Source organism: Eleginops maclovinus, chromosome 18 (genome assembly GCF_036324505.1).
Source record: "Eleginops maclovinus isolate JMC-PN-2008 ecotype Puerto Natales chromosome 18, JC_Emac_rtc_rv5, whole genome shotgun sequence".
Classification (NCBI taxonomy): Eukaryota; Metazoa; Chordata; class Actinopteri; order Perciformes; family Eleginopidae; genus Eleginops; species Eleginops maclovinus.
The window spans coordinates 14,251,649-14,275,654 of NC_086366.1; the positions used below are offsets into that span (position 1 = coordinate 14,251,649).

The window sequence follows — 24,006 nt, forward strand, 5'->3', positions numbered from 1 at the left end:
GTGTGTGATTACCAATAACAAACACAAATGTACACGAAAAACATCCATCCGGTTTGTTAATAAGGATAGGAAGGGTAGAGGAATGCCATAATATAATATACATGTTGTTAGACAGTATTTTGTCCCTGAAATAATTGTAAACTTCTATATTACTATCATTTGAATACCATTTTATGACAATATTTTAATAAAAAATAGTGGCATAATATTGCAGGCTAAATGCAAGGCCCTAATAGCTCCTGGTTCACTGTTTGCAGTGTGTAGGATTTAGCTGTGTGTTTTGTGGTTTCATTAGTGTATAATCACAGAGTTAAATAATACTTATTTTTAAATGGGTGGTGTTTTCATGTCTGACAAGCCTTTTTAACATGTTACTCCCCTTGGATCATATTTCATTGTCTCACATAACGTGTGACATTATTTTTAACATGGTTGCTGGTATTGGTCTAAATCCATGTTTATCCCCAACATCATTAGGTAGCTGTTGAACTTAAAGGTTGGTTTGTAGTTGTGAGGAAGTTAGCATTTTCCTTAAACTTCCTCCTATTATGGCCATTTACTCTTTTCACATCACTGCACCTTTAATTTCACCTTTTTTATGTCTATGTTCCTTCTCTGTCAGATATTTCCCTCTGTGTTTCCCTGAACCATCAGGTGACAGCATTTAAAAATGTATTCATGTTTCTACAAATGCAGGGTAAAGGCATGGTTTTGAATGATCTTCCTTTTTAAACAAAATGGCATCTGCAGATGCAAGGCACATTTTCTGTATCGCTCAGTGTGTTTTTCTGATCAGGAAACAGTGAGGGGCAGTTTCTTATAAAAGCCTGCTGACACATTGATCCTCAAACAGCCTCAGGAGGCCAATCTCCATCCCAACCACTTTAGATGCTTTCACAGGAAACCAGCTCAAAAGCATCTCTTTTTTTCTCACTTGTCTTTCAGCCTGTCTATATTTGAACTTCTGATCAATGACGCCCACAGAGGAGGCCGAGCTGTTTGTGTGCAGTGTTATGTTTAGAGTTCCTGCCCTGCCATACTGTACTGTGTGTCTTCATGAAGGAACAAAAGTCTCTGAAGGACTGAAAAAAACAGTGACCTTTAGGGGTGAGATGGAAGGAATTAAGGCGCAACGTGATGATCGGAGGGATTCAGATGTGATGAAGAGACCAAAAAGCAGAGGTGACGTGGAAGAGACAGTGACGAGTCTGTAAATGGCAAGAAGGTTGAAGCGGCCCCTGCCCCCCTGAGGCTCCCGTTGATTCATCCTTCCGGCAGGAAGTGTGTGAGGATCAATAAGAAGCGAGGGTCTCTGGAGAGAGACACAGAGATAGCCCTCGCCCAGCCCAGGTCTCTTTTTGTTTCATTCAGCAGCTCCAGCCTGGGTTTGAATTGATCATACTGAGCTCAAAGGTTTCTGTCGTCACCATCACAGTTAATACAAACAACATTGTTGACTCATCCTCACTTGATCTCACTGAATATTTTTTACTATTTTAGATGCATTTTTTATATTTGTCAGTGAACTATGTTAATTAGATTAAATTCAACTGTATCTGCATTGCACAGGGTACAATGGGACAACAACATGCGGTTAGAATTCATCACCCGTGCAGAAGAAGCAGTAAAGTGCAGTGTAATGTATAAGTATAATATTAGTACATAAATATGACAGATATGAAAATGCTATGGTAGTATGAACAGTAATGATCGCTATAAACACTATTAGCAGAAGTATATTTAATACACTATAGAGGTAGTAGAAATAAAGACAGTCTAATACACTATAGACAGTGGTTCCCAATGTGAAACACTGAATTATTAACAATGTCATAAGGCATTAACAGGAATACAAGTTATTAACAGGAAGTGGCTTTATTTTCCGTGGTTATCTCCTGGTTTCTCCACCAGAAAACAATGGCATCATTTATCAGATATATTGGACTTCTTTACAGAAGTTCCTCTGTTTTTACTGTTGTAAAAATTTCCTTTTGGGACACTTTGGGATTTAAAACTGACAACGTCTCATGCTTTACTACTGCTAATTATTACAAGGATTGGTTAGAGCTACTTAACAGCTGAGAAAATGACTGGGCAAAACAAGATAAGAGTCAGATAGCTCTGACTGAGAAGCAGATGCAGATTATAAGCAGACCGTTTAGAGCTGCTTCTCCTCTCCCACTGCCACCTGTCTGTGTTCTGACCACGTTATTCCTTTAGCCTTTAACCCGGTCAGGAAGCCTCAGAGTCAATCCTCAAAGTGGATTAGTATTGAAGTTGTGCGTGGCTAAGTGATGTTTACCACTCACTTAACCACGAGGAAAAAGTCTCATTTAGCAAAACAACAACATGTATAAGTGTAATTCATCAAAGAATCAGAGTCAAAATAATGTGTGAGAAAACACTCAAGAAGGGTGTGTGTGTGTGTGTGTGTGTGTGTGTGTGTTACATAATGGCAATATACACAGTGTCTTTTCAAAACACATTACACACTCTCACAGATGACTTCTTTTTGTCTCAGTTAAGACAACAATAAAAAGGGCGTGGCTCCTTTAAGGGCCGTCATCGCTGGCTGGTAAATGGAACACACACACACACACACACACACACACACACACACACACACACACACACACACGCACACACGCACACACGCACACACGCCAGTGAAGGAAGCTGCGGTCAAGAGACAGAGAAAAACTGACAGTTCTTGATTGGGCTTTCAAAATAAAAGCCATCAGAGTTTTGTTTAATGTGACTAATTTATTGGGAAACACTGTGACACCATATATCTTAAGCATTGTACAACTTTTTTTTTTGCTGGTGGCTTTAACTGGCCGAAGGGGCTTTGTGGTATTGTTTCTTTAACATGTAAGCTTTTCAGGAACCAATACTCAACGCATTATTTGTCTGGACCAAAATGTATTCTTGGTTCAGTATATCAAAGTGAGCATGAGCTTTATCGTTATCTGTGTATTGTAGTCCCTGAAATGAAAGTATAAATGAAATCATCCTGGACAACAGTTTTCCCATGCAGCATGCACACGTTCTCTGACACAGCACAGATTAATCACACAAATAGAGTACATTGCTGTTGGGCCTCCATTAAACCTTTACATCATTGTGCATTTTGTAGGAAACCTTTTCATCTAAAAGAAATGTCCATATGGCAGCTTCAGAGCCTCAGAAATCAACCAGTAGGCTACTCATGTGCTAGAATGACAACTAGTTCTGTGTCAAAATCCATACATGCCCACATTTCAAATGTGTCAGTTATTCAAACGATGAAATGAAACGAAAGTAAATTACATAACAATTCAGTTCATTCGAAACCAGGGTAACAGTCACTTTCTATTCTCCGCTGCTACTGAAAATGTATATATTACTTAGTTTTCTTTTGTATACCCCTTTTTACCCCCTCTTTTTTTCTACGCTCTTATCTTTTTATGTTATATGTTCTTGTTTATATTTGCACTGTGGGACTGCCAGAAACGGTATTTCAATTTTCTGTATGTATAACACATGTGGAAACTTTGACAATAAAGTGGACTTTGACTTTGATTAAAGTTTATGTTCGTTTGTGTAGAAGAAGCCTTAAACATATCTCAACAAGTGTAAACAAGAAAAGTAATGTAATAAAGGTAAATACAAGAACGAAAACACATTTTTGCTAACCAAAGTCTCTCTAAACGTATGACTGTGTATTGAAAGTAAGTATGGGAAATAATATTAATTGATTTAATGTACAGCCAGTCAGCCAAACAAACATTTACATAATGTAAAATGTGTCCATGTCATTTCCAATCATAAATAGTACTTGATATAGAGTACTTGATATAGCATGTGATGTACAAAATGGTTCATAATCGTTTTTTAAACGTTACAAATCATATTCGGAAGAGATTTCTATTGTATTTTTATACATTTAGTCTGTTATTAAAGTGCGTCAATCAAGCAAATTACAAGGAAATGAACCATTGTCTGCAACAAAATTACATTAAAATATTTACATTTATTGAAATGGTACTTTCACCCCTGGATCGGCTTCTCTTAGGCCCCCAAATGAAAAAAAAAAAAAAAAAAAGTTAGTTTCGTATTTGACCAACAATTATGAGCTTTATTTTGAAAGTATCTACCGGAAGTAACGATTTGTGTGATTGCTTGTGACTTGTGAGTGTGTGTGGACAGCAGAGCCAAAGGTACAGCCGCACAGTGCGTCGAGCTGAGAGATGGAGGGGGGAGCTGACCAGCTGTGAGCGCAAATAAACCGAGGAGGACACCAGATGAAGACTGGGGAAAAAACATTATTGATTCTGACTAGAACAAAAAAAAATCTTCACGTCTAAAGTCAGGACCCCCTCAGAGACAGCCGCGTCATGACACCAGTCCTGCATTGAGGTGAGAGCCGCTGCTGCGTTATACGTCTGATTTATCGCGTCAGGACCTTTCTGACGTTTGTGATGAGACATCTTGCAGAACCTTTTCATGCGCAAGTGTTGTCCGGAGAAAGAGCCGAGCATCGTGATAACAACAACAACAACAAACCTCCAGGTGCTGAGGAGGAGATGGAGGCTGCTGTGTTTTGGTGTTAAACCCGATTCATCACCACGCACAGTCGGTGATGAATCCTCTGAAAGGAAGCGCATTTTTGATGTTAAGAGAACAAGTGCGATCGGCTTGTTTTCTAGGTGTTGAAAACAGAGGCTTTGGATGGTTTGACGAGGGTCGCGGTGTAAAAGGGGGCTTTTCCGATAATCCATTTAGCCTAATAGCCTTTAGTGGGTAAAGTATTGCCATGCACAGGACACTCGTGGCCCTGATGTGATGTGAGGTAAAGGCCCGCTCGAGATGATCCAGAATCAGAGTACCGACTCGCGACTCCCATTCATCTCCTGCTTTCTGGACCTGGAGCTGTGAGCCATTCAGAAGCAGCCCATTCCCATTCATGAAGTCCATTACGCAGCACAACGATCCACTGTTGGCTTTAAATAGGCTCTCTGGGCCTGCAGTAGGCCTGTTTCTGGCCTGCTATTGACTTTCTCTCATGTATCTTTTTATAGTCTACATGAGACAGTCAGTTAATATGAAGCCTAATAAAAATGATTATAACAGAGTACAGGCCTGCTGTTAAGAGAACTTCACATCACTCTTATATATGATACTCCTGTACTGCGTCTCTGGCACTATGTTGGAATAAATGTCTCATTATTTATATTTATTACAGACACATGATCATTTGCTACTAGCTATACATTTTGTTGTGATATTCAAGCAGCATCCCTCTAAGATCTAAATATGCATTAGATCATTAACGTAAAGTTAATCTTTTCAGACAATAATTAAAAAACCTTAGAATAAAATGCAATGTGATACATGCCACACAATGTGTTCTATAGGCCTTAACATCACTGTGATATTCAGACAATACTCCCCTAAAGTAAGATTATGTGACTTAAACATATTGGTACCGGCTACTTCCCTCTTTCTCGCCCTATATTGTCTAATATTTGAATATACGTTTTAATGTTTCAAGGTTTCAAGGTTGTATTTGTCATATGCACAGCATATACAACGTATATATAACATCCCTCTAAAGCATTTTATTATATTTTACAATACTGACTGAGGTTATTCAGAGCTGATCCCAGATTGTATTTCCTTCATATGGTGGAAAGAATAGCAAGGGGATCGTATAATGCAATCCAGTATGACATAACAATGTTTTTACTAGGGCTTTACATCATTATGTTTTTATTTCATAGTGGCCTAACCAAAGGCAGAATATAACACCTTTAATATTTGATTCATTTTTAAATTTAACGTAGTTTATCCAACCAAAGCTGAGGCTTTGCTGGCTTTCCCTAAAAATGCAAATATCTGATATGTTTTGAGATTAAATTTGACCCATAGCTATTTGAAGATGTCACATAGGGCTCTGACAACTTGTGATGGTCATTTTAATTTTTTTAACAAATACAAAAATCAAATTAATACGCAGTTTGAAATTGGCAATGATTTGTATACTCCAACACAAAGACTGACAATGTCAGAAACTGCAAAAAGACATTTCTCTAGAGCGATACACCCCCAGAGTGATTATTAGGATACTCTTTATACAAGCTCCACTCTGCGTCACCAATTTAAAATAACCCATCAGTTTCAGTAAATGACACTTGATGCTCACACAGGTTCTGCACTGTTTTCCCTCTGCGAGAGGCCTGTGGTCATCTGTGAAATTAGTTAGAGCCGGTGGGTGAGAGACAGGAAATGGAAGTCGGTGGCGGAATGTGCATCTCCCACGCGCTGCGTCCTTTATCACTGGCTGCCATATGGAGGCCTGAGCTCACTCAATATTTATGTTGTCGCCACTCGCCACAGAAACCAGCAGAGAGAAGGCCTGCTGGTAGAGGACACGCTGATTAATGTGTTTAATATCTGCGTGATGAGACCATGCTATATTAGGAAGTGGTCGGAAAACCCATTAGCCCACTGGAGAGATTGGGTCAGTTCGTTTGTTCAGTTCAGTCTCAGGAATCTGTCATCATGTCCGGTTTATTATCACAGGTCAACTCTGTCACACACACAGATAGCTTTAAGCAGCCACATGTGTCAATGTCTGGACCAGTGTACTTTCATGATGTAGACCGTCTCCTCTCTGGTGGTCCTGTGTTGCATCAGGGCTGATACAAACTCTCCAGACAACATTAAGGTTGAATCAGGGGGGGCGAGGTTATCAAGGGTTATGTCAAAGGTCAATGACCGGTATAAGTGGAAAGATCAAAAAGAGGGGGTCTATCAGTGCTGACCCCTACGTCTGCTCTTCCTCCTGCTACCACGTCTGATCCCCATCAATCATCCACTCACTCGATCTGCAATTTTTTCCCTTCTGTTTTTTTTTTATCATGTGGCTACATCTCCTCTGCTTTTCCTTCTGCTTCCAAAGGTGCTACACAAAGTTTTCTTCTCTCTCTACGTCTCTTCCTTTCTCCACACACCCACACACACACCTGGATGTCTACTGTGATATTCTGTGACTTCTTTAGTAGAGGCGGTTTCCTGTCAGAGTGACTTTGCCCCCTGCTTTTCTTTGTCCTACTTTAGCATGTTTCTTCCGATTTCTGCATCTCTATCACCCATGTTATTGTTAGAGCTGATAATTGATTCTCAATTTTGCTTTACGTATCAGAACTTATGATGGGCTTTATATGCTTTTCTTTTGACATATCATTGACTGAACAACCTTTTCATTGAAAAAGTAATCATCAGACCAATTGATAATGAGAGTAATTATAATGTTAAGCCCTATTTACCATAATTTTCCCCTCAATCTTCAATTAACTATTATTTTCATTATAGAGTTTACCATAAAAGTGAATACAGCAGCGAATCCTGTGAGATGTTTGATTGACTACCTATATCATGAGGTTATCAAAATGATTTATCAACTAATCAATTCATCGTATCAGCTCTTCCTATAATACTTAACCTTAATACTTGGATATGCATGCCTATACAAAACAACCCAACATAAGTACCATAGTTCTGTTTTTCTGTTCTTTAACCTTTGTGTGTCTAACATGACATATCTTATGTGTACATCTTATATAAGAAGAACATGTTGCTAATGGATTCACATAGCGTTGGAGATGTTCGCACAGATCTGTACTGTACTCAGTGTGCTGCTAGCTGTGTGCTGTGCTGTGGAGCGGGGGCTAATCTTAGAAAACATCGCAGGGCCTAACCTCCCGGGGTCAGAGCACAACATCACCAATCATGCTCATCAGCCAATCACTGAGGGTGTGCTTCTGGCAGGAAACTGCTCTCAGCAGCGTGTGTGTTTGGATATAAGTCTGTTAAACTACATATACAGTGGGGCAAAAAAGTATTTAGTCAGCCACCAATTGTGCAAGTTCTCCCATTTAAAAAGATGAGAGAGGCCTGTAATTTTTATCATAGGTATACCTCAACTATGAGAGACAGAATGAGAAAAAAAAATCCAGGAAATCACATTGTAGGATTTTTAAAGAATTTATTTTCAAATGATTGTGGAAAATAAGTATTTGGTCAATAACAAAAGTTCATCTCAATACTTTGTTATATACCCTTTGTTGGCAATGACAGAGGTCAAACGTTTTCTGTAAGTCTTCACAAGGTTTCCACACACTGTTGCTGGTATTTTGGCCCATTCCTCCATGCAGATCTCCTCTAAAGCAGTGATGTTTTGGGGCTGTCACTGGGCAACACGGACTTTCAACTCCCTCCAAAGATTTTCTATGGGGTTGAGATCTGGAGACTGGCTAGGCCACTCCAGGGCCTTGAAATGCTTCTTACGAAGCCACTCCTTCGTTGCCCTGGCGGTGTGTTTGGGATCATTGTCATGCTGAAAGACCCAGCCACGCTTCATCTTCAGTGCCCTTGCTGATGGAAGGAGGTTTTCACTCAAAATCTCACGATACATGGCCCCATTCATTCTTTCCTTTACACGGATCAGATGTCCTGGTCCCTTTGCAGAAAAACAGCCCCAAAGCATGATGTTTCCACCCCCATGCTTCACAGTAGGTATGGTGTTCTTTGGATGCAACTCTGCACTCTTTCTCCTCCAAACACGACGAGTTGAGTTTTTACCAAAAAGTTCTATTTTGGTTTCATCTGACCATATGACATTCTCCCAATCCTCTTCTGGATCATCCAAATGCCCTCTAGCAAACTTCCGACGGGCCTGGACATGTACTGGCTTAAGCAGGGGGACACGTCTGGAACTGCAGGATTTAAGTCCCTGGCGGCGTAGTGTGTTACTGATGGTAGCCTCTGTTACTTTGGTCCCAGCTCTCTGCAGGTCATTCACTAGGTCCCCCCGTGTGATTCTGGGATTTTTGCTCACCGTTCTTGTGATCATTTTGACCCCACGGGGTGAGATCTTGTGTGGAGCCCCAGATCGAGGGAGATTAGCAGTGGTCTTGTATGTCTTCCATTTTCAAATAATTGCTCCCACAGTTGATTTCTTCACACCAAGCTGCTTACCTATTGCAGATTCAGTTTTCCCAGCCTGGTGCAGGTCTACAATTTTGTCTCTGGTCTCCTTTGACAGCTCTTTGGTCTTGGCCATAGTGGAGTTTGGAGTATGACTGTTTGAGGTTGTGGACAGGTGTCTTTTATACTGATAACGAGTTCAAAAAGGTGCCATTAATACAGGTAACGAGTGGAGGACAGAGGAGCCTCTTAAAGAAGAAGTTACAGGTCTGTGAGAGCCAGAAATCTTGCTTGTTTGTAGGTGACCAAATACTTATTTTACCGAGGAATTTACCAATTAATTCATTAAAAATCCTACAATGTGATTTCCTGGATTTTCTTTTCTCATTCTGTCTCTCATAGTTGAGGTATACCTATGATAAAAATTACAGGCCTCTCTCATCTTTTTAAATGGGAGAACTTGCACAATTGGTGGCTGACTAAATACTTTTTTGCCCCACTGTATGCAGTGTTTATCCCCCTAAGTGCAGGGAGGTATGTGTACACACAGCTTTAAAAACACAAATCTGTATACATCTGCTATGCTTGGCTACAGCATCACTTCCTCAGTAGCCACAACACCGCAGTATTAATCAGGAGAACAGTTCGGTCCTGTGAGGCTCCTCAAACTACATAAAGTGAATGTATCTTGCACAATGTGTTTTGCAGGCTGCAGTTGATCGGTTCTCCCCACACAGTAATGTTTCTTCCGTCTCCTTCCCGGTCAGTTTACTGTTACAGACAGAACTCCCAAACATCTGACAGAGATATCAGCCCCGCTCCCGGGGGTAAAGAAGCAGCAGGAGGAGGATGAGGAGGGGGCACAGAAGTGGTAGATTTTTACAACAGATAGGGAAGAAATACAGGAGCCTGAATGATGGAGGTCAATATTTTAACATTCCCCTCGACATCTTCACTCTTGTTTTTTTGTATTTTAGGTCCATTAATAGTCTTAAAAAGACAGAGGGGAGTCGTGGGGACGTGAGACTGGACATGGTGCCTCTGCTCCCCCTCGTCCCTTTCTTTATGCTCCCCTTGTCTCCTCCACCTCCACACTCTCACTGATTGTTTTAGCAGCTGGCCTATGGAGTAAAAACATGCCCCCCTCCAGCGGGGGGAAACATCTCATGTCCATTACTTAAGTCAAATGCATCAAACATGTTTCTAACAAAATAGTAATAATGCCCTTCACACCAACTACTTGAGATTTTAGATGGACTTGAACCTTTTGAAAAATACTTGATACTTTCAGGACTCCGACTTGTGAGTTGACTTGCAATGACTTGACTTAAAGTGATGTCTCACCTGTACTTGTTGTTTTCGTAGGGTTTAAACAAAACAAATATCCTAGAAGAACTTGTTCTTTGGTGAAATGTCCCCTGTGGCAATACATTATTTCGTAATTTGTTGAACTGTTAGATTGTGGAAGTAGCATTTTGCTGCTGTTGCTGGTATGTTTATTATCTGTTATTAATATATGTACCTAGTTACTTTCCAGCACCCCCTCTCTATTGTGCCAGCCATTATTTAGTATATTCCCTGTGTGCTCTGCAGTATGCATTCTGCTTCAGCGTGCTGAGCCTCAGAAAACCTTAATGCTGTCCACTTCCTCCAGCGACTCTGGGCTTAGGTTTCATGCTGACTCGGTGAGTGAATGAATGTGCATGTGTGGGTGTGTATGTGTGTGTGGGTGCGGTGTACGTTTAGTTCAGTATTCTAGAGAGAGAAACATCCTCATCTTTGCGGACTGACAGGAGTTTTGAGAAATATACCTCTCTGTGTTGTTGTTATTCTGCTGAATGATCGGAAAGCTGGCCCAGAGCAGGTTTTAAATAGTTGAATGGGTATTCATTTCAACTCAGGCAACACACACACACACACACACACACACACACACACACACACACACACACACACACACACACACACACACACACACACACACACACACACACACACACACACACACACACACACACACTATATATCACAACACTTCCCTCTTTAGCTTTGAATAGGCTTGGAGGAATGAAGAGATGGATGTTTGGAGTCATGGAGTCTTATATCATTAGAATTAATCTTTTAAGAACACATTTTTGGTAGCCTGGTTATAAAAAATCCTATTAGCTGATGATTCTCGTTTCTTTTTGGTAAGTCTTTAGTTACTCGCTTTCTTATTAAGCATCCTCGGACACGGGCCTTCTCTCTAGTCCCGCACTCGCCTCTGAATCGAGTTTGGTAGTAAATTAATCAATAATAAATGATTTATTAGCCATTAATTAAGTTACTTTTATCAACTTGTATGTTTTATAAATGTTGTATCTTTCAGATTTATTTCTGTCACCAGAGTTATGAAAGCGCTCCTGTCACAGGACCTTTGGTTGTGACTCAGCCTTGTTGGCATAACATGGGAGAAAAAAAACCCAACAACACACTGCCAATCCAAACAGCTTAATTTGAGACCCCCGACCACCCACTTCTGCACACAAGTTGAAATTAAATGGAGCTAAATGACCACAGCCTGGCACATTTAGATTCCCCTGGGACGTACACACTGATAAGGGAGACATTCACTTTGTTAGCTTATTATTCTTCAGTCCCACCCCTTCCTTTCCTTTCCTTTCCTTTCCTTTCCTTTCCTTTCCTTTCCTTTCCTTTCCTTTCCTTTCCTTTCCTTTCCTTTCCTTTCCTTTCCTTTCCTTTCCTTTCCTTTCCTTTCCTTTCCTTTCCTTTCCTTTCCTTTCCTTTCCTTTCCTTTCCTTTACTTTCGAGTGTGTCCATCATTCCTCTGAAATTCTGACACCAGGTGGCCACATCCAGGAGTTTCTCTGGTAAAGACCAAAGACATTTCAAAGAGCTGTTACTCCTGTGTTCTTCCCCTTATCATTATCCTCTCTCTGATCTGGCATGAGGTGGTTTCAGATCTGCAATATATATAAAGAAGAGGAAATGAAACAAATTGGCTTCTGGTTAAAAGTGTGTCAGACTTAATTCCAGTAGAGATTTCTTTTCACTAATCCTGAAAATACGGCCCACATGGATGCTTTTTGAAAATCCCAATAAAGCTGGATGCAGTCGTAATTCCAGGAAACTCTGCAGGGCAAATATATGCATGATTTGGTTTCAGAGTGCAGAAAGCAAACATTTGAGCGCATATTGTGAGCGAACTGCCAAGAGAAGCACAAGCAGCTCTGAGAATAAGCTCCCACAGCTTGGGGACTGTTTGCCATCAACCGTGCGTATGTCTCTGCCTGTCCACTCAGACAATATCTGTTATCGCTGCGATTTACAGACAACAACAATCAAACCAACATGTGGTTGATTGTGCGACGGCATCCACCGATGCTGCGATAGTCAATGATGTGTTGAGGCACAGAAAGAGAGATGAATACTGGCTTTGGATGTTGCTACTGACACAATGATGGTAAGCACAGAGAGAGAGAAGAGTGTTATCAGTGCTGTGATGTGGTTTGGCATTGATTGGCCAGAGAGGGCTGAGTCATACGAACACACACAGACACGCATGCTGGGAGCAGAGGAATGTAAGGATGATTTGGCGATAGTAACTTAAACAAAACAACTCAAAACAACAGAGCGTGAGATGGGAAAAAAAGGCGCTGTATCATGTGTCAGTATGTGTCAGTACGTGTTGAATCTGACTTGCTGGTAACCTGCTCTGACAGAACTCACTTATAATTCAGACTATCCCAGTGCTTGTCAGAAAACATCAATTGGTAAGTGATGGAGACTCTAGCTTTCTGGATTTTTCTTCACTGTTGTCACATTGAATTTGTTAAAAAGCGGTTTTTAAACCTTAATCACATCTTCAACTGTCACAGACTCTGGACTCTGGATGGTGACAAGTACAGCTTGTAGCTACTATTGAGGACAAAGAGATCATCAGTAATGTTTGGAGAATATGTGAGTTTAAGAGACCAGGAAGGAGCTTATAGTCTTTATAGGCTGATTTCAGTGTGTTTTAGACTCACCATTTAGCTTTGACTGCTTTTAGGGCAATTCATTAAAGTAAGATTCTTTTTTTTTACAGAGTACAGATTTGGAACTTAAGGTGTTGAATAAAAAATCATATGCCACGAAGCTACAAACAAGCTTGTTATCCTTACTTCATAACAAAGCATGGATATGCATTGTTTTCACAGGACAGAAACGGAACAAATATCAAAATGAATGCGATTATTTTTAGTCTTTATGTTTGGTGTGGGGTCACTTTTTTTGTGCGCTGGGGGTATTCGTTGATGAGCTCATTATTTCCTAAACTCTGGCTCCATCATTGTGCAGGATGGTAAGTAACTACTTCTTTAAAACAGTGGGTGGGATATGGATATGATATGAGATAAAATAGGTGATTTTGATTTAAACAGAAGAAAAAGCACTAACTCTACATGTTTTTGTCGTTATAAACACAGGAAACATACAAAAAACAGTTTAACGCCTTGAGTTTGATTCCCTGGATATAATGATCATAAAGACAAACATGGTGGCTCAGCAGTCTGCTTCATTCACACATCTTTTATTGTTTGCAGCATCCCACATGCAGGCCGATTCACATCTGTGGTACATCTGATCCACAGCCAGGAGCTGCACACATACATGCTGCAGTATTTCTCTTGAATCCACACTGACACTGCTCTTCTTCCTCCTCTGCAGCCTCTCTTCGTGGGTTGGCATGGCCCAGCGATGAACGGAGCGGTGGTGCCCGGTAGCCCGGAGCTCTCCTCCTCGTGCCCGCTGCCAGACTGGCGAGAGTTCTGTGAGCTCCATGCTCGAGCCTCTGCTGCAGACTTCGCTGACAAGTTCCAACGCTTCCTGTCGGAGAACCCGTGCTACGACTCTCCCGGTGCTGATGCCAGTTTCTCACAGCACTTTGCCCACCACTTCCTGGAGTGCTTTTCTGCCGCACTAACCCAGGCCCGGGAGAACCAGGCATCCTCGCCGGGAGAGGAAGGCTCCAACACAGCGCCCAAGTACAGCATTGTTCCTTTCCTGGGAATCCAGGGCTGTCCGCTGTCCTACGGTCAAGACATTTACCAGAGACGCAAGGACGCGGGGGCTTCAAGTGAATCCCTGGACAGCATGGACAGCGGAGGGGGAGGGATCGATGGGGCAGGCAATGGCTCCACCGCCTCCCGAGGCCCCCAGTCGACCCACAAGGTTTCCGCTCTGGGCCAGTCCCGCAGCTCAGAGGATGTGTCGGTCAGTCACCCAAAGGCTCGCTTCAAGAAGGGCTTCTCCCTAAGGAACATGAGCCTGTGTGTGGTGGACGGGGTGAAGGAGATGTGGCACAGACGGGCCTCCCCTGAACCTGAAGGACCCTCTGTAGTCAGAAGGGCCAACGGGGTAGTAATGGGAGCAGCAGGAGGAGGAGTGGAGGCTGCAGGGGGAGAGAAGTGGTCCAATAAGCTGCGGCTTCCCAGAGGCTCCCAGGGCCACAAGGCTGAGATGCTGGAGATCCAGAGGGAGGGAGCGTTGAGGTACATGGTGGCCGATGACACAAACTGTATGGGTGCTGCACAGTGGCAGAAGTGCCGCCTCCTGCTGAGGAAGACGAGGAGGGAGGATGGAGGCGAGAAGTTCCTGCTGGAGTTCTACGTACCGCCCAAGGTAGACAAACACATGCAGACATGAAAAACATTTGGCAGAACACATAGATCCTTAGATTAGATGGTTATTGGGGGATTTGATCATAGAAACCTGTTTAGCAAACCCTAAATAATGATTCGACAAAATATTTAATGAAAAATAATTATAAGTTTTAGCCCTCTTTGAATCACAAAAACAAATCCAGTTTGATAATCCAACCCCTCTGACCCCAAGTGAAGTGAAACTGCCCTCAGAAACTGTCACGTGGATTCATGCACACTTTACTTTTTTCTGTATGGGATTTCCAGATCATTGCGCCTGACCTTAAGAAGGCCATGAGGCTGTGCAGCTGAGTGTGTGTAAATCTGCCACTGTCCTTTGATCATAGCTGGTGGGAATGTGGGGATAAGCCTGCTGAGAGGGGGAGAGGGGGAGAGGAGTAAGGACAGGTGGGAGGAAGTCGTGGTGAACGGGGGTGAACAAGAGAGAGACAGACAGAGAAAGAGAGAGAGAGCGAGAGGAAGCTCTTGCATTGATTTTTGTAAAAGGGAAGCTGATAGCAAAGATTCCCCCTTCATGTGCAAAAAATAAATATTGATTGGTTCCTCATCTTAGCCTAACAGTCTACAGTGACAAACTGAAAATAGGGACCAATAAAGTTTGTGAGCCATTCAAAAGCTGTGCCAAACTCAGAGAGGAAGCCAAGAGAGGAAACTTAAAAATTGTGCTTTAGCAGTTTCGTCTGTTATGTTCTATTTGCGTTCACACATGGGACAATTATCATGAACTGAGATTAGGAGAAACTTCAGAGCAGTGGTTACTCTCTGACTTGTTTTATCACTGCCGTCTTATTCTGGTTTTACAAATCATAACGGTGCTGAGTCAACAATGTCGGAAAGATAAACCGAGTCATAAAATCTCGCTCCTGCCCGCTGCTGGCCGACTGGCTGTGGCTCTGTCCCTGTCAGTGCCTTCAATCTGTGGCCGCCCGCTGTGGCAGCACACTGCAGCACGCTAACTTTCTGCATTATGACACAGCAGCAGGGATAACCCACTCTCTGCTGTACAGCCAGAGCAACATGCACTAACAAAAAGGTAAAAGTTGCTGCAACACATCAAATAGAGACAGCTTTATGTTAACTTGCCTACTTAAAGCAATTTTTGCTTAGTTTAGCAAGCTGGTGTGATTCTTTGTGGAGAACCGGCTCCAATGAAATGAAAACTCATTACTGTGAAGGTTCTCACAATCAAAGACAAAAACAAAAAAAGCAGGGGAGGCTGCTTGGTTTTTACTGATTGAGCTAGCAGGCTCACGCTTTGTTTCACATTATAACACAATATTAAATGTCCGCAACCACCATGATAGCTTTGTTGGAGTGATTGGGAAATGTTCGTTTTTTCGACAGTTTCTTTAAAGATGGTTTGAAGTCTCATCCATTAAACCTTTTCAGAAATAAATGCCCCCATAATATCCAACAGAACTCTCTTGGCTGTGATTTACTTCGACTAGCTGACTTTATTTCCTGTAAGACTGTTACAGCTGTGTGGTGGAGCACATGTGCAACGCTTTAGATGCTTAAATTGGTTTGTACCAAGTTCAACATTTCAACAGACGTTCACACTGAAATGGGGCTTGTGCTATCTGCAGTAGAGACGTACAGGAAATGGTCAACAGGAAGTGGTTTTTAACAATCATCTGATCCAAAGAGAGGAATGAGGGGTGTGGAGGCCTGCCAGCTGCACAGCAGATCAAGAGGAGAGCAGTGTTGCTCCAGACAGATCAGCTGATAAACCTCTGCCAGACCATCAGTCAGCCTCCTTCTCGCTCTGCCTCCCCTGACACACACACACACACACACACACACACACACACACACACACACACACACACACACACACACACACACACACACACACACACACACACACACATTCTCACTGAATCTCTTGAGATTATGGCCTGGGTCCAACTCTCTGCAGAGGGCAATTTGAGGCCAGGATGTTTTCTGTGTTCAGCCACTTGTAAACTCTTATGTTTGTTACGGTCACTCAGCAGGAATAATTGCTGAGACATGCATCGAAAAATAAGAGACTGCATTAACACGGAGCTATGGAGACGTTTATTGCAGATTGGGAAATCTTTTGTAGACTCTTCCCTTCTATTTTAAATGTTGGCCTTACTTTGTTAGAATTTTATCTCAGGAAGCAGTTTATTGCTGCTAAGGTTGTACCGATGGTTCAGACTTCTTGTTGCCCCTTAATTATCGTTTTAGAGCCAGGAGAGTTGGGTGTGTTTCACACTAAACATATAGGCTGATGTGAAACTGTTTAAACCCGTACCCCTAATTGAAAGCTTTGTAGAAAAATCTAAAGTTTCTACTTTTACAAGTGGCGTAGTTACCTCCTACAGGATGTAATGAAAGTTTTAATTTAACTTTGGACCCTCCTTAATTACTTATCTTGGTTTTGAGGGAATTATGCTGATGGCAATTACAGTATCACCCAGGAAGTAATGCATTATTTTTAGATTTGTTGCAACGTAAATGAAAAACAACAACGGTGTACTGTGATAGGCAATCACAGGCAGCGATTGTTTACTGTTTGATCTCTAAAGCAGTTGCTCCTTATTTATTTTGCTTATGATACCTTTAAACATTTTTAAATGTACACTTTTTAAGTTTTAAATTTAAAATGTCAAAACTAAATAAGCAACAGTAAAAGAAACAAGGAGGCAGAATCAGATTTGAAACACAAAATGTAACTGTTTCAACCCTATGGATCTTCCCTCTGGTCATTTACCACATACCATTACAGTTTTGTTTAATGTAACCTTTTATCTTTTGTGTGTCTGCATGTTAACTTCAGTCCTCAAAGCCCAAAGTCAGCATCCCTCTGTCGGCCATCGTGGAAGTGAGGACCACCATGCCTCTGGAGATGCCTGACAAGGACAACACTTTTGTTCTCAAGGTAAAGCTTCCAGAATATGACACAGTTTGTTGAAAAAAGAGTTAGCCTTTACCCTTGCTGAGTTAATATTGGATCTGTACCCCGATGTGGTCCTTTGAACAGAGCTCAGTGTGTGATCGTGTTTGGCTGCCTCAACAGGTGGAAAATGGAGGAGAGTACATCCTGGAAACCATAGACTCACTGCAGAAAAACTCCTGGGTTGCTGACATCCAGGACTGCATAGACCCCGGGTAAACCACCAGATAAATATTTGCTGTTGGCTGAAGATGGAGGGAAGACAGGAATGAAGGGTGGATGGGAGAGGGAAAACACAGTCATTAATCATTAAATTAGTGGACTTTCTGACTGGTTGCTTTAGCACAAACATGGGCGGGCTTGCACCACTAACATTCCTCCTCAGTTTCCTGGGTTGGTGCAGCTCAAAACGTAAACAGAAAGATTATTTGTGTTTGTAGGATGTGGATGTGTGTATGGGTCGTGTGTTAGAACACATGTGTGCATGTGTTTACGTTCTTGCGGTTCTCCTGACCTGCCTGCCTGCGTGTGTACAGTGACAGCGGCGATGACATCGAGCTGGCTTCCTGTCCTCATGGTCAAGCCTCCAAAGACTGCTCTATGGTGGCCTCCTGCAGCTGTGAGCTGCTGTCTGAGGGTGAGCAAACACTGTTTTTTGCAGCACCGTAACATAACATTAAAATATGTTGATCCACGTAAATTTGTTGTTAAAACAATTTAAAAATGTGCCTAGGAGTGTATCGTGCTCCGGAGAGGTCCTGTCCTACAGCAGCAGAGCATTACAGCGCCCCCTCGGTCCGTTGCAGGGAACCCCCCTTCACACAGCATCCGTCCCACATGCCTTTGGAGCGCTTCCTCCAGTCCCCGGAGGCTCAGAGCTCCAGCTCTTCTGCAGGTAACAACAAAAACAATCAAAGCATAAGAATCATTAGAAACAAACAGAAAAAGACAATACATTGATTTGATTTGTTCTGACTCAGGTGGCATTGAAGGAGCCAAAGAGTCGGACGGGGATGCCAGCCTGGCGGGTTACCCATGGTTCCACGGTACACTGTCCCGTGTGCGTGCGGCTCAGCTGGTGCTTGCAGGCGGGGCCAGGAGCCATGGGCTCTTTGTGATTCGTCAGAGCGAGACGAGGCCGGGGGAGTACGTCCTCACTTTCAATTTTCAGGGCAAAGCCAAGGTGAGACAACTATAGAGCAGAGAAATGACAAAATGTAATATATTTGAGAAGTATGTCTACTAAGAAAGATAGGGATATAGATGTTCTTTATCAGGTTTAACAGTTTTGTACAAATTATATATTCAATTTAGTTCAGAAAACTGGAAAATAAGAAAGAAATTGGCTATCCTATGCTGCCGTAGTCAAAATATCGTTCTTATTTGTCCGACCTACAGTAAAAAAATCAAATTATAAATAATAATATCGATTACATTTAAAATTATATTAATTAAAAGAAAAAGGAATCTCTGACATTTTAGCAGCTGACCAACAGTTTTGGGTTATTTCTTTTGTTTAACTTGTCAAGACAAACCAAATTGTAATGGATGATTTTTATGTTATTTAAATAATGACTTAACATTCATCTCACCTCCCAGCTGCAGATAAATTCCCTCAAGCCTATTCTTGTGACATGTTGGGTTGCAGCACAGCACCTCATAGCAGACAGAGTTGTTCTGGCCCTGGAAAAGAGGCATTCATGTTTTGTGTTCTCTTATGTAATACTATCCCTGAACATCACATCCTGCCAGCCGGTAGTGTTGAGGAAGTGTCAGCTGCCGCCTCTTCCTCTGGTGTCAGCTTTGGCATTCTTTCGCTCTGTTCCCACAGCGAGACGCCTCAGATAATGTCCTGACCTCTATTTGTATTGGCCGGTTTCTCTCTTTCTGTTTTTTTTTTACTCTTTCTTTACCATCTATGTCTCCCTCTTCAATTCTACACTTGCCCTGTCTTCCCCCTCTCTTCCAGCATTTGCGTTTGTCCGTGAATGAGAACGGGCAGTGCCATGTCCACCACTTGTGGTTCCACACCGTGTCGGACATGCTGAGACATTTCCACGCCCACCCCATCCCCCTCGAATCCGGAGGCTCTGCTGACATCACATTACGCTCCTATGTGCAAGTGCAGCGAAGCTCCACCACAGGTACACCACACACGATCAAAAACTGCTCACACACACCGTCTCGCACAAGCTTTGACTAGAAATAACTGAAGAGGTTGTACATGTTGATTCTACTAATATTTGAGTTTTCTTTCAGCATACAATGACTGTATTTAAGGGCCTACTTATGAAGTTCCATATATCCCTATTAGAAGCTTAAATAGTGTTTTATTTTATAGCAGTTTGCTGGAAAGGTCAGTACATTCTGACTAACATAAGTTAAGGACTCTGGACACACAATACATGTTTTAAATACTCTGGCTGAAGAAGCATACTTCTACTTTCGTTTCCACAGCTTCATTTGGTGTGGAAAGTCCAGCAGCATCTGGTGGCTAATGTTAGCCATTGTTTGCAAAGTAATTCTAGATATCGCTGCTTAACAGACATTACTGAGTCAGCAATTAGACTTTACTTATCCCGTTGGGGACCAGCAGCATCATTTAAGTGATTAGTCATGAACCATTTATGGTATATAAAATTATTCTGAAATGGGCCATTGTACAGAATAAGTACTTACATTTTAAATACATTTAGATGCTAATACAATCATTTTCGTGGTTTCAAAAAAGTGTCTCAGCTTGACAATCACTTCATAACGATAATGGAGGTCAATAAGAAACTTCCAAAAAGTAATGTGTGTTGATGAATTGCTGAGGATGTCCTTTTTACAGCAGGGGAAGCAGAGCTAAAACTTACTGAACCATCTCCCCCCCTCCTCCTCTTACTAGCACTGCCCCTGCCCTCTGCTCTGCTGGCATGGGATGAATGCCCTCCTGTACAGGAGAGTGAGGGGGCGATTATACCGCAGGAGTTTTGTATGCAGGCCGAGTCTCCGGCCCAACACACCCTGCTGGTCACAAAGAGGCCCTCTGTTTCCGCCAACGCTGGACCCACACTCATGCACTCCCTACCCTACACATACTTACATAGAGCGAGGGTTTGATTCAGGGCGTAAAAAGACTTCACTGATACACTGGTCAGGCGTTTCTTTGGCCCCAGTGTTGTCCATGTTATTGCCCACCAAGAGAAAGCATAATACAAGAGGCCCACACTGCCTGTGTTTACATGCTCTATGAAGGAGCCTTTAGATAGCAGCTTTTCAGTGTAAACCAACAATTGTCAGCAACATGGATTAATATGTATTAATATATTTTATTGTGGTACTGGACTCCCTCCCCAGGAATGAAGTGTTGTCAATTGAGTTGCATTATAAGTATTTTTCTCCTTCTGTCAACCTGCTACAGATGTGTCTGTGCCTCCAGTCCTGACCCCACCCAGGGAGACAGGCTGCCGGACTGATTCTGCCCAAACACCTCTCCACCTTTCTGGGATCACAGCGCCTGCAGGGCCCCCTCCTGATGCCCCCCTCTCCTCGAGCACCTCCTCCTCACCCACCACCCTCCCCTCCCTCTCCCGCAGTGACCCAGGTACTGGAGGAGGAGTAGGAGGAGGGTTACAGAGCCGGAGCAATAGCTCCGAGCGCCTGCTGGAGGCCTCTAGTGGAGCGTCCGAGGACTACCACGACGCCGACGGGACCCGCAGGGCCCGGGCGGTGGAGAACCAGTATTCTTTTTACTAAACAACACGGGGCTGGGTTTAGTTATGTATCGGAAACGACACGGGGTGTTCTGCCCATGATGAAAATGGTCCCTATCACTGGATCACCCATCGTTTTATTTGTTTGTTTTAGTTTCAATGCAATTTCCTGTTTCTCTGATTTGACAAGGGAGGTGAGATTATGGCGAGCAGTAGGATGAGTGTAGGCGGAGAGCAAGAGGAAGTCCTCAAGTGGAGTCATATGGCTTTGATTCATTACTTCTGACCACTTCCTGTTCACCCTTACCCACAGTTCCCTGGGAGCAGAGCCTGTGTCACCACCTTAGTGAAGGATTGAGGGTTTGAAATGACCGTGAAGAAACACCCAATCCCCTCAGAGCCCCGAGAGCATCCCATCAATGTTTGTAAAGCTGCTTTGAGTCTGTCCCGGATATCCTCACTGCCCCGCAGGGTTTCCCTAGAAAGTACTGCCCTGGGTCTGTGCTCTACTTTAACACCAGTGCAGTAATCATGGGCGTGTTAGCATTAGCTCGGACATGTTTTTCTTGAAACATCTACAGCCTAAAGAGTCTTAGTGCCTGACAATTACCTTGGACTTCAATAGACTGTTGGTCATAATGTTTGCCATTTCACATAAACTCAAAAGCCCAAAAATGTTACGCAGGCATTTACTTTATCTTCATTTTCCTAAAACACACTGATCATGCATATCCCATCATAATGAATCGGCTTTGTTTCTTACAGTTTCATTAATGACTGCAACGCACACACACACAGGTGGTCATATGTTGTGTTACATATCACTTTAGAATTGTTGCAATGGTACATGGACACATGTTCAGTTTGTATGAATACGGCCGGGTTGCTCTCATTTTGCCGTCATACCGGGTTATTTGTATAAGAGTGTGTGATGGTGTATTAGAGCTCAAATATTTTTCAATGATCGGTGTGCTACAGTAGTGTTTCTAAAACATGGTTTTCGAGGTCCCTCCATCTGGTGCTGGTTCTGTATTCAAGCTTATCATATCAATAACCTGTAGATTAGATATGCTGTTAATATAGGAGTTCACTTTGACTTAATGCCTTGAAGATATTATTATACCAAATCCAGCATTTATTGGACAGACCTAGGATGCGCTTTTTAGAGAGGCTGCAGTATTTCTTACTGTTAGTGCGGCCTGGTGTGGACAGGCAGTAAGGTAAGGGTAGTAGATGGCCATGTTTGAATTGGAAGATGTGATGTTGTTGCTTTACTTTATACTGACAGAGAAATTAGCTTTTTGAGTTATTCACTCATAAGAAAAACACCACAAAATAATCATGTTACTGTAAAAATGTACATCACAGACATTCATTATACCACAATATATCAGTCCAAATACTTTCTTAAAGAAAATGTTTGACGTTTTGGAAATACATTTATTGGATTCCTTGCCAAGAGTTAATTAAGAGAATTGATACCATTTTCACATTATGTAGAGTGGTATAAATCCTCGCATCCAACCCAGGGGTGTACTTCCCACAATGTCAAACTTTTTCTTTTTTTTTTAACTGGTGAGGCACACCTTACAAAATGAACAGAGAGCAGCAACATTTAAGCTTCACACATATGCAAACTTTTGTCCAGAAAGAATAAACATATCAAGAGTCAACATTTGGCTATTCAAGCACGGCCATTTAGCGTCAATGGTGAAATTCAAATTTCAATCGAGAAGCAAACGGAGTAGTTCATGTGCCAATTTGAATCCTATTTTTGAAAAATATTTATTCCTCAGCTGTTGTAAATTACATTTTTCCTATCGAGTCTTATTTATGTACAATTGATTGATTCTTCTTGATGAAACATCCTCAGTGGAGCCTGTCTGTTGCAAGACCCCATCTCACATATCACAGATTGCTCATGCCTCCCTTTTATTTTCTTAACACTTCTTAAGCTACATTTTCTGTTGTCTGACTGAGTTTTGAAGAGTCTGTGCAATTTTGTACAAAGTGATGTACTTGACATACTACTTTATATTTCTGTGAATAAAATGTGAAGAAACTGTTGCTGTTTTTTTCTGCAGTTATTCACTCACAGGCCACCAACAGCATGACATGTTAAAGTTTAAAGGCTTGAGAAATTTGAAGAGTTTGGTGTTCCAAAAATAATCTGATAAAGCAGAGCTCTCTATAGATAATTTGTTTCACATCTCTTTATTCTGTATTAACCGAGGTTTTAAACGTGATGTTGTGTGGTTTTCATTTGTTTCAGTTTACATTATAACATGTTCCATATTTAGGCCCTAATGCTAACTCTCGTTTTCATGAGACCTAGTGCAGCATTATACAGTTTAAAGGGCTTGACTTGTTTGATCACTACAGTCAGTTAAAAGACTGATAACTTTCAGGAATACTTTACACACAAAATGTCTATTTGGTTATTAATTACTAAAGCCATGTAACCTTGAAATCTTGAAGAAAACATGCAATTGCATGCAATTAATGAATTGAAGTTCTGGGCCATTTAACAAGAGCAAAACTGCAGAAAGATTTGAGGTTACCAACTCACACAACCTTTACAGTATAATCCAAGTCTCAATTGCATGCCCACTCCTTTGAAAACATGTATTTTTGGTTGAATCTTCTATTTAAAAGAGGAATGCCTGCACAAACCTAAGACTGTCTATGCAGAAGTGTTTTACTTCCTCACCATTAC

General features: G+C 42.0%; 1 protein-coding gene and 1 long non-coding RNA gene across 2 annotated transcripts; one reads left to right on the forward strand and one right to left on the reverse strand.

The window, feature by feature from the left end:
• Positions 1-4,180: 4,180 nt before the first annotated feature.
• On the forward strand, positions 4,181-23,353 carry LOC134880135 (SH2B adapter protein 2). The gene is made up of 9 exons (XM_063906865.1): positions 4,181-4,398; positions 13,678-14,631; positions 17,476-17,577; positions 17,716-17,807; positions 18,129-18,229; positions 18,326-18,487; positions 18,573-18,775; positions 19,562-19,736; positions 20,999-23,353. The coding sequence occupies exons 2-9, from the start codon at positions 13,708-13,710 to the stop codon at positions 21,331-21,333; spliced, it is 2,094 nt and encodes a 697-aa protein (XP_063762935.1). The 5' UTR covers positions 4,181-4,398; positions 13,678-13,707; the 3' UTR covers positions 21,334-23,353.
• LOC134880137 (uncharacterized) lies at positions 15,686-19,690 on the reverse strand. The gene is made up of 4 exons (XR_010167906.1): positions 19,185-19,690; positions 18,626-18,784; positions 18,107-18,481; positions 15,686-17,837 (listed from the first exon to the last, which is right to left on the reverse strand). It is a non-coding gene; the product is annotated as an uncharacterized LOC134880137 (long non-coding RNA).
• Positions 23,354-24,006: the final 653 nt, after the last annotated feature.

What these genes read in the sequence shown, in the direction of transcription:
- LOC134880135 (XM_063906865.1), top strand. Translation starts at nt 13,708, where the DNA reads ATGAACGGAGCGGTGGTGCCCGGTAGCCCGGAGCTCTCCTCCTCGTGC. An exon ending in AGTTCTACGTACCGCCCAAG is followed by an intron (nt 14,632 to 17,475) that starts GTAGACAAACAC and finishes TGTTAACTTCAG; the next exon opens with TCCTCAAAGCCCAAAGTCAG. An exon ending in CTGTGAGCTGCTGTCTGAGG is followed by an intron (nt 18,230 to 18,325) that starts GTGAGCAAACAC and finishes AAATGTGCCTAG; the next exon opens with GAGTGTATCGTGCTCCGGAG.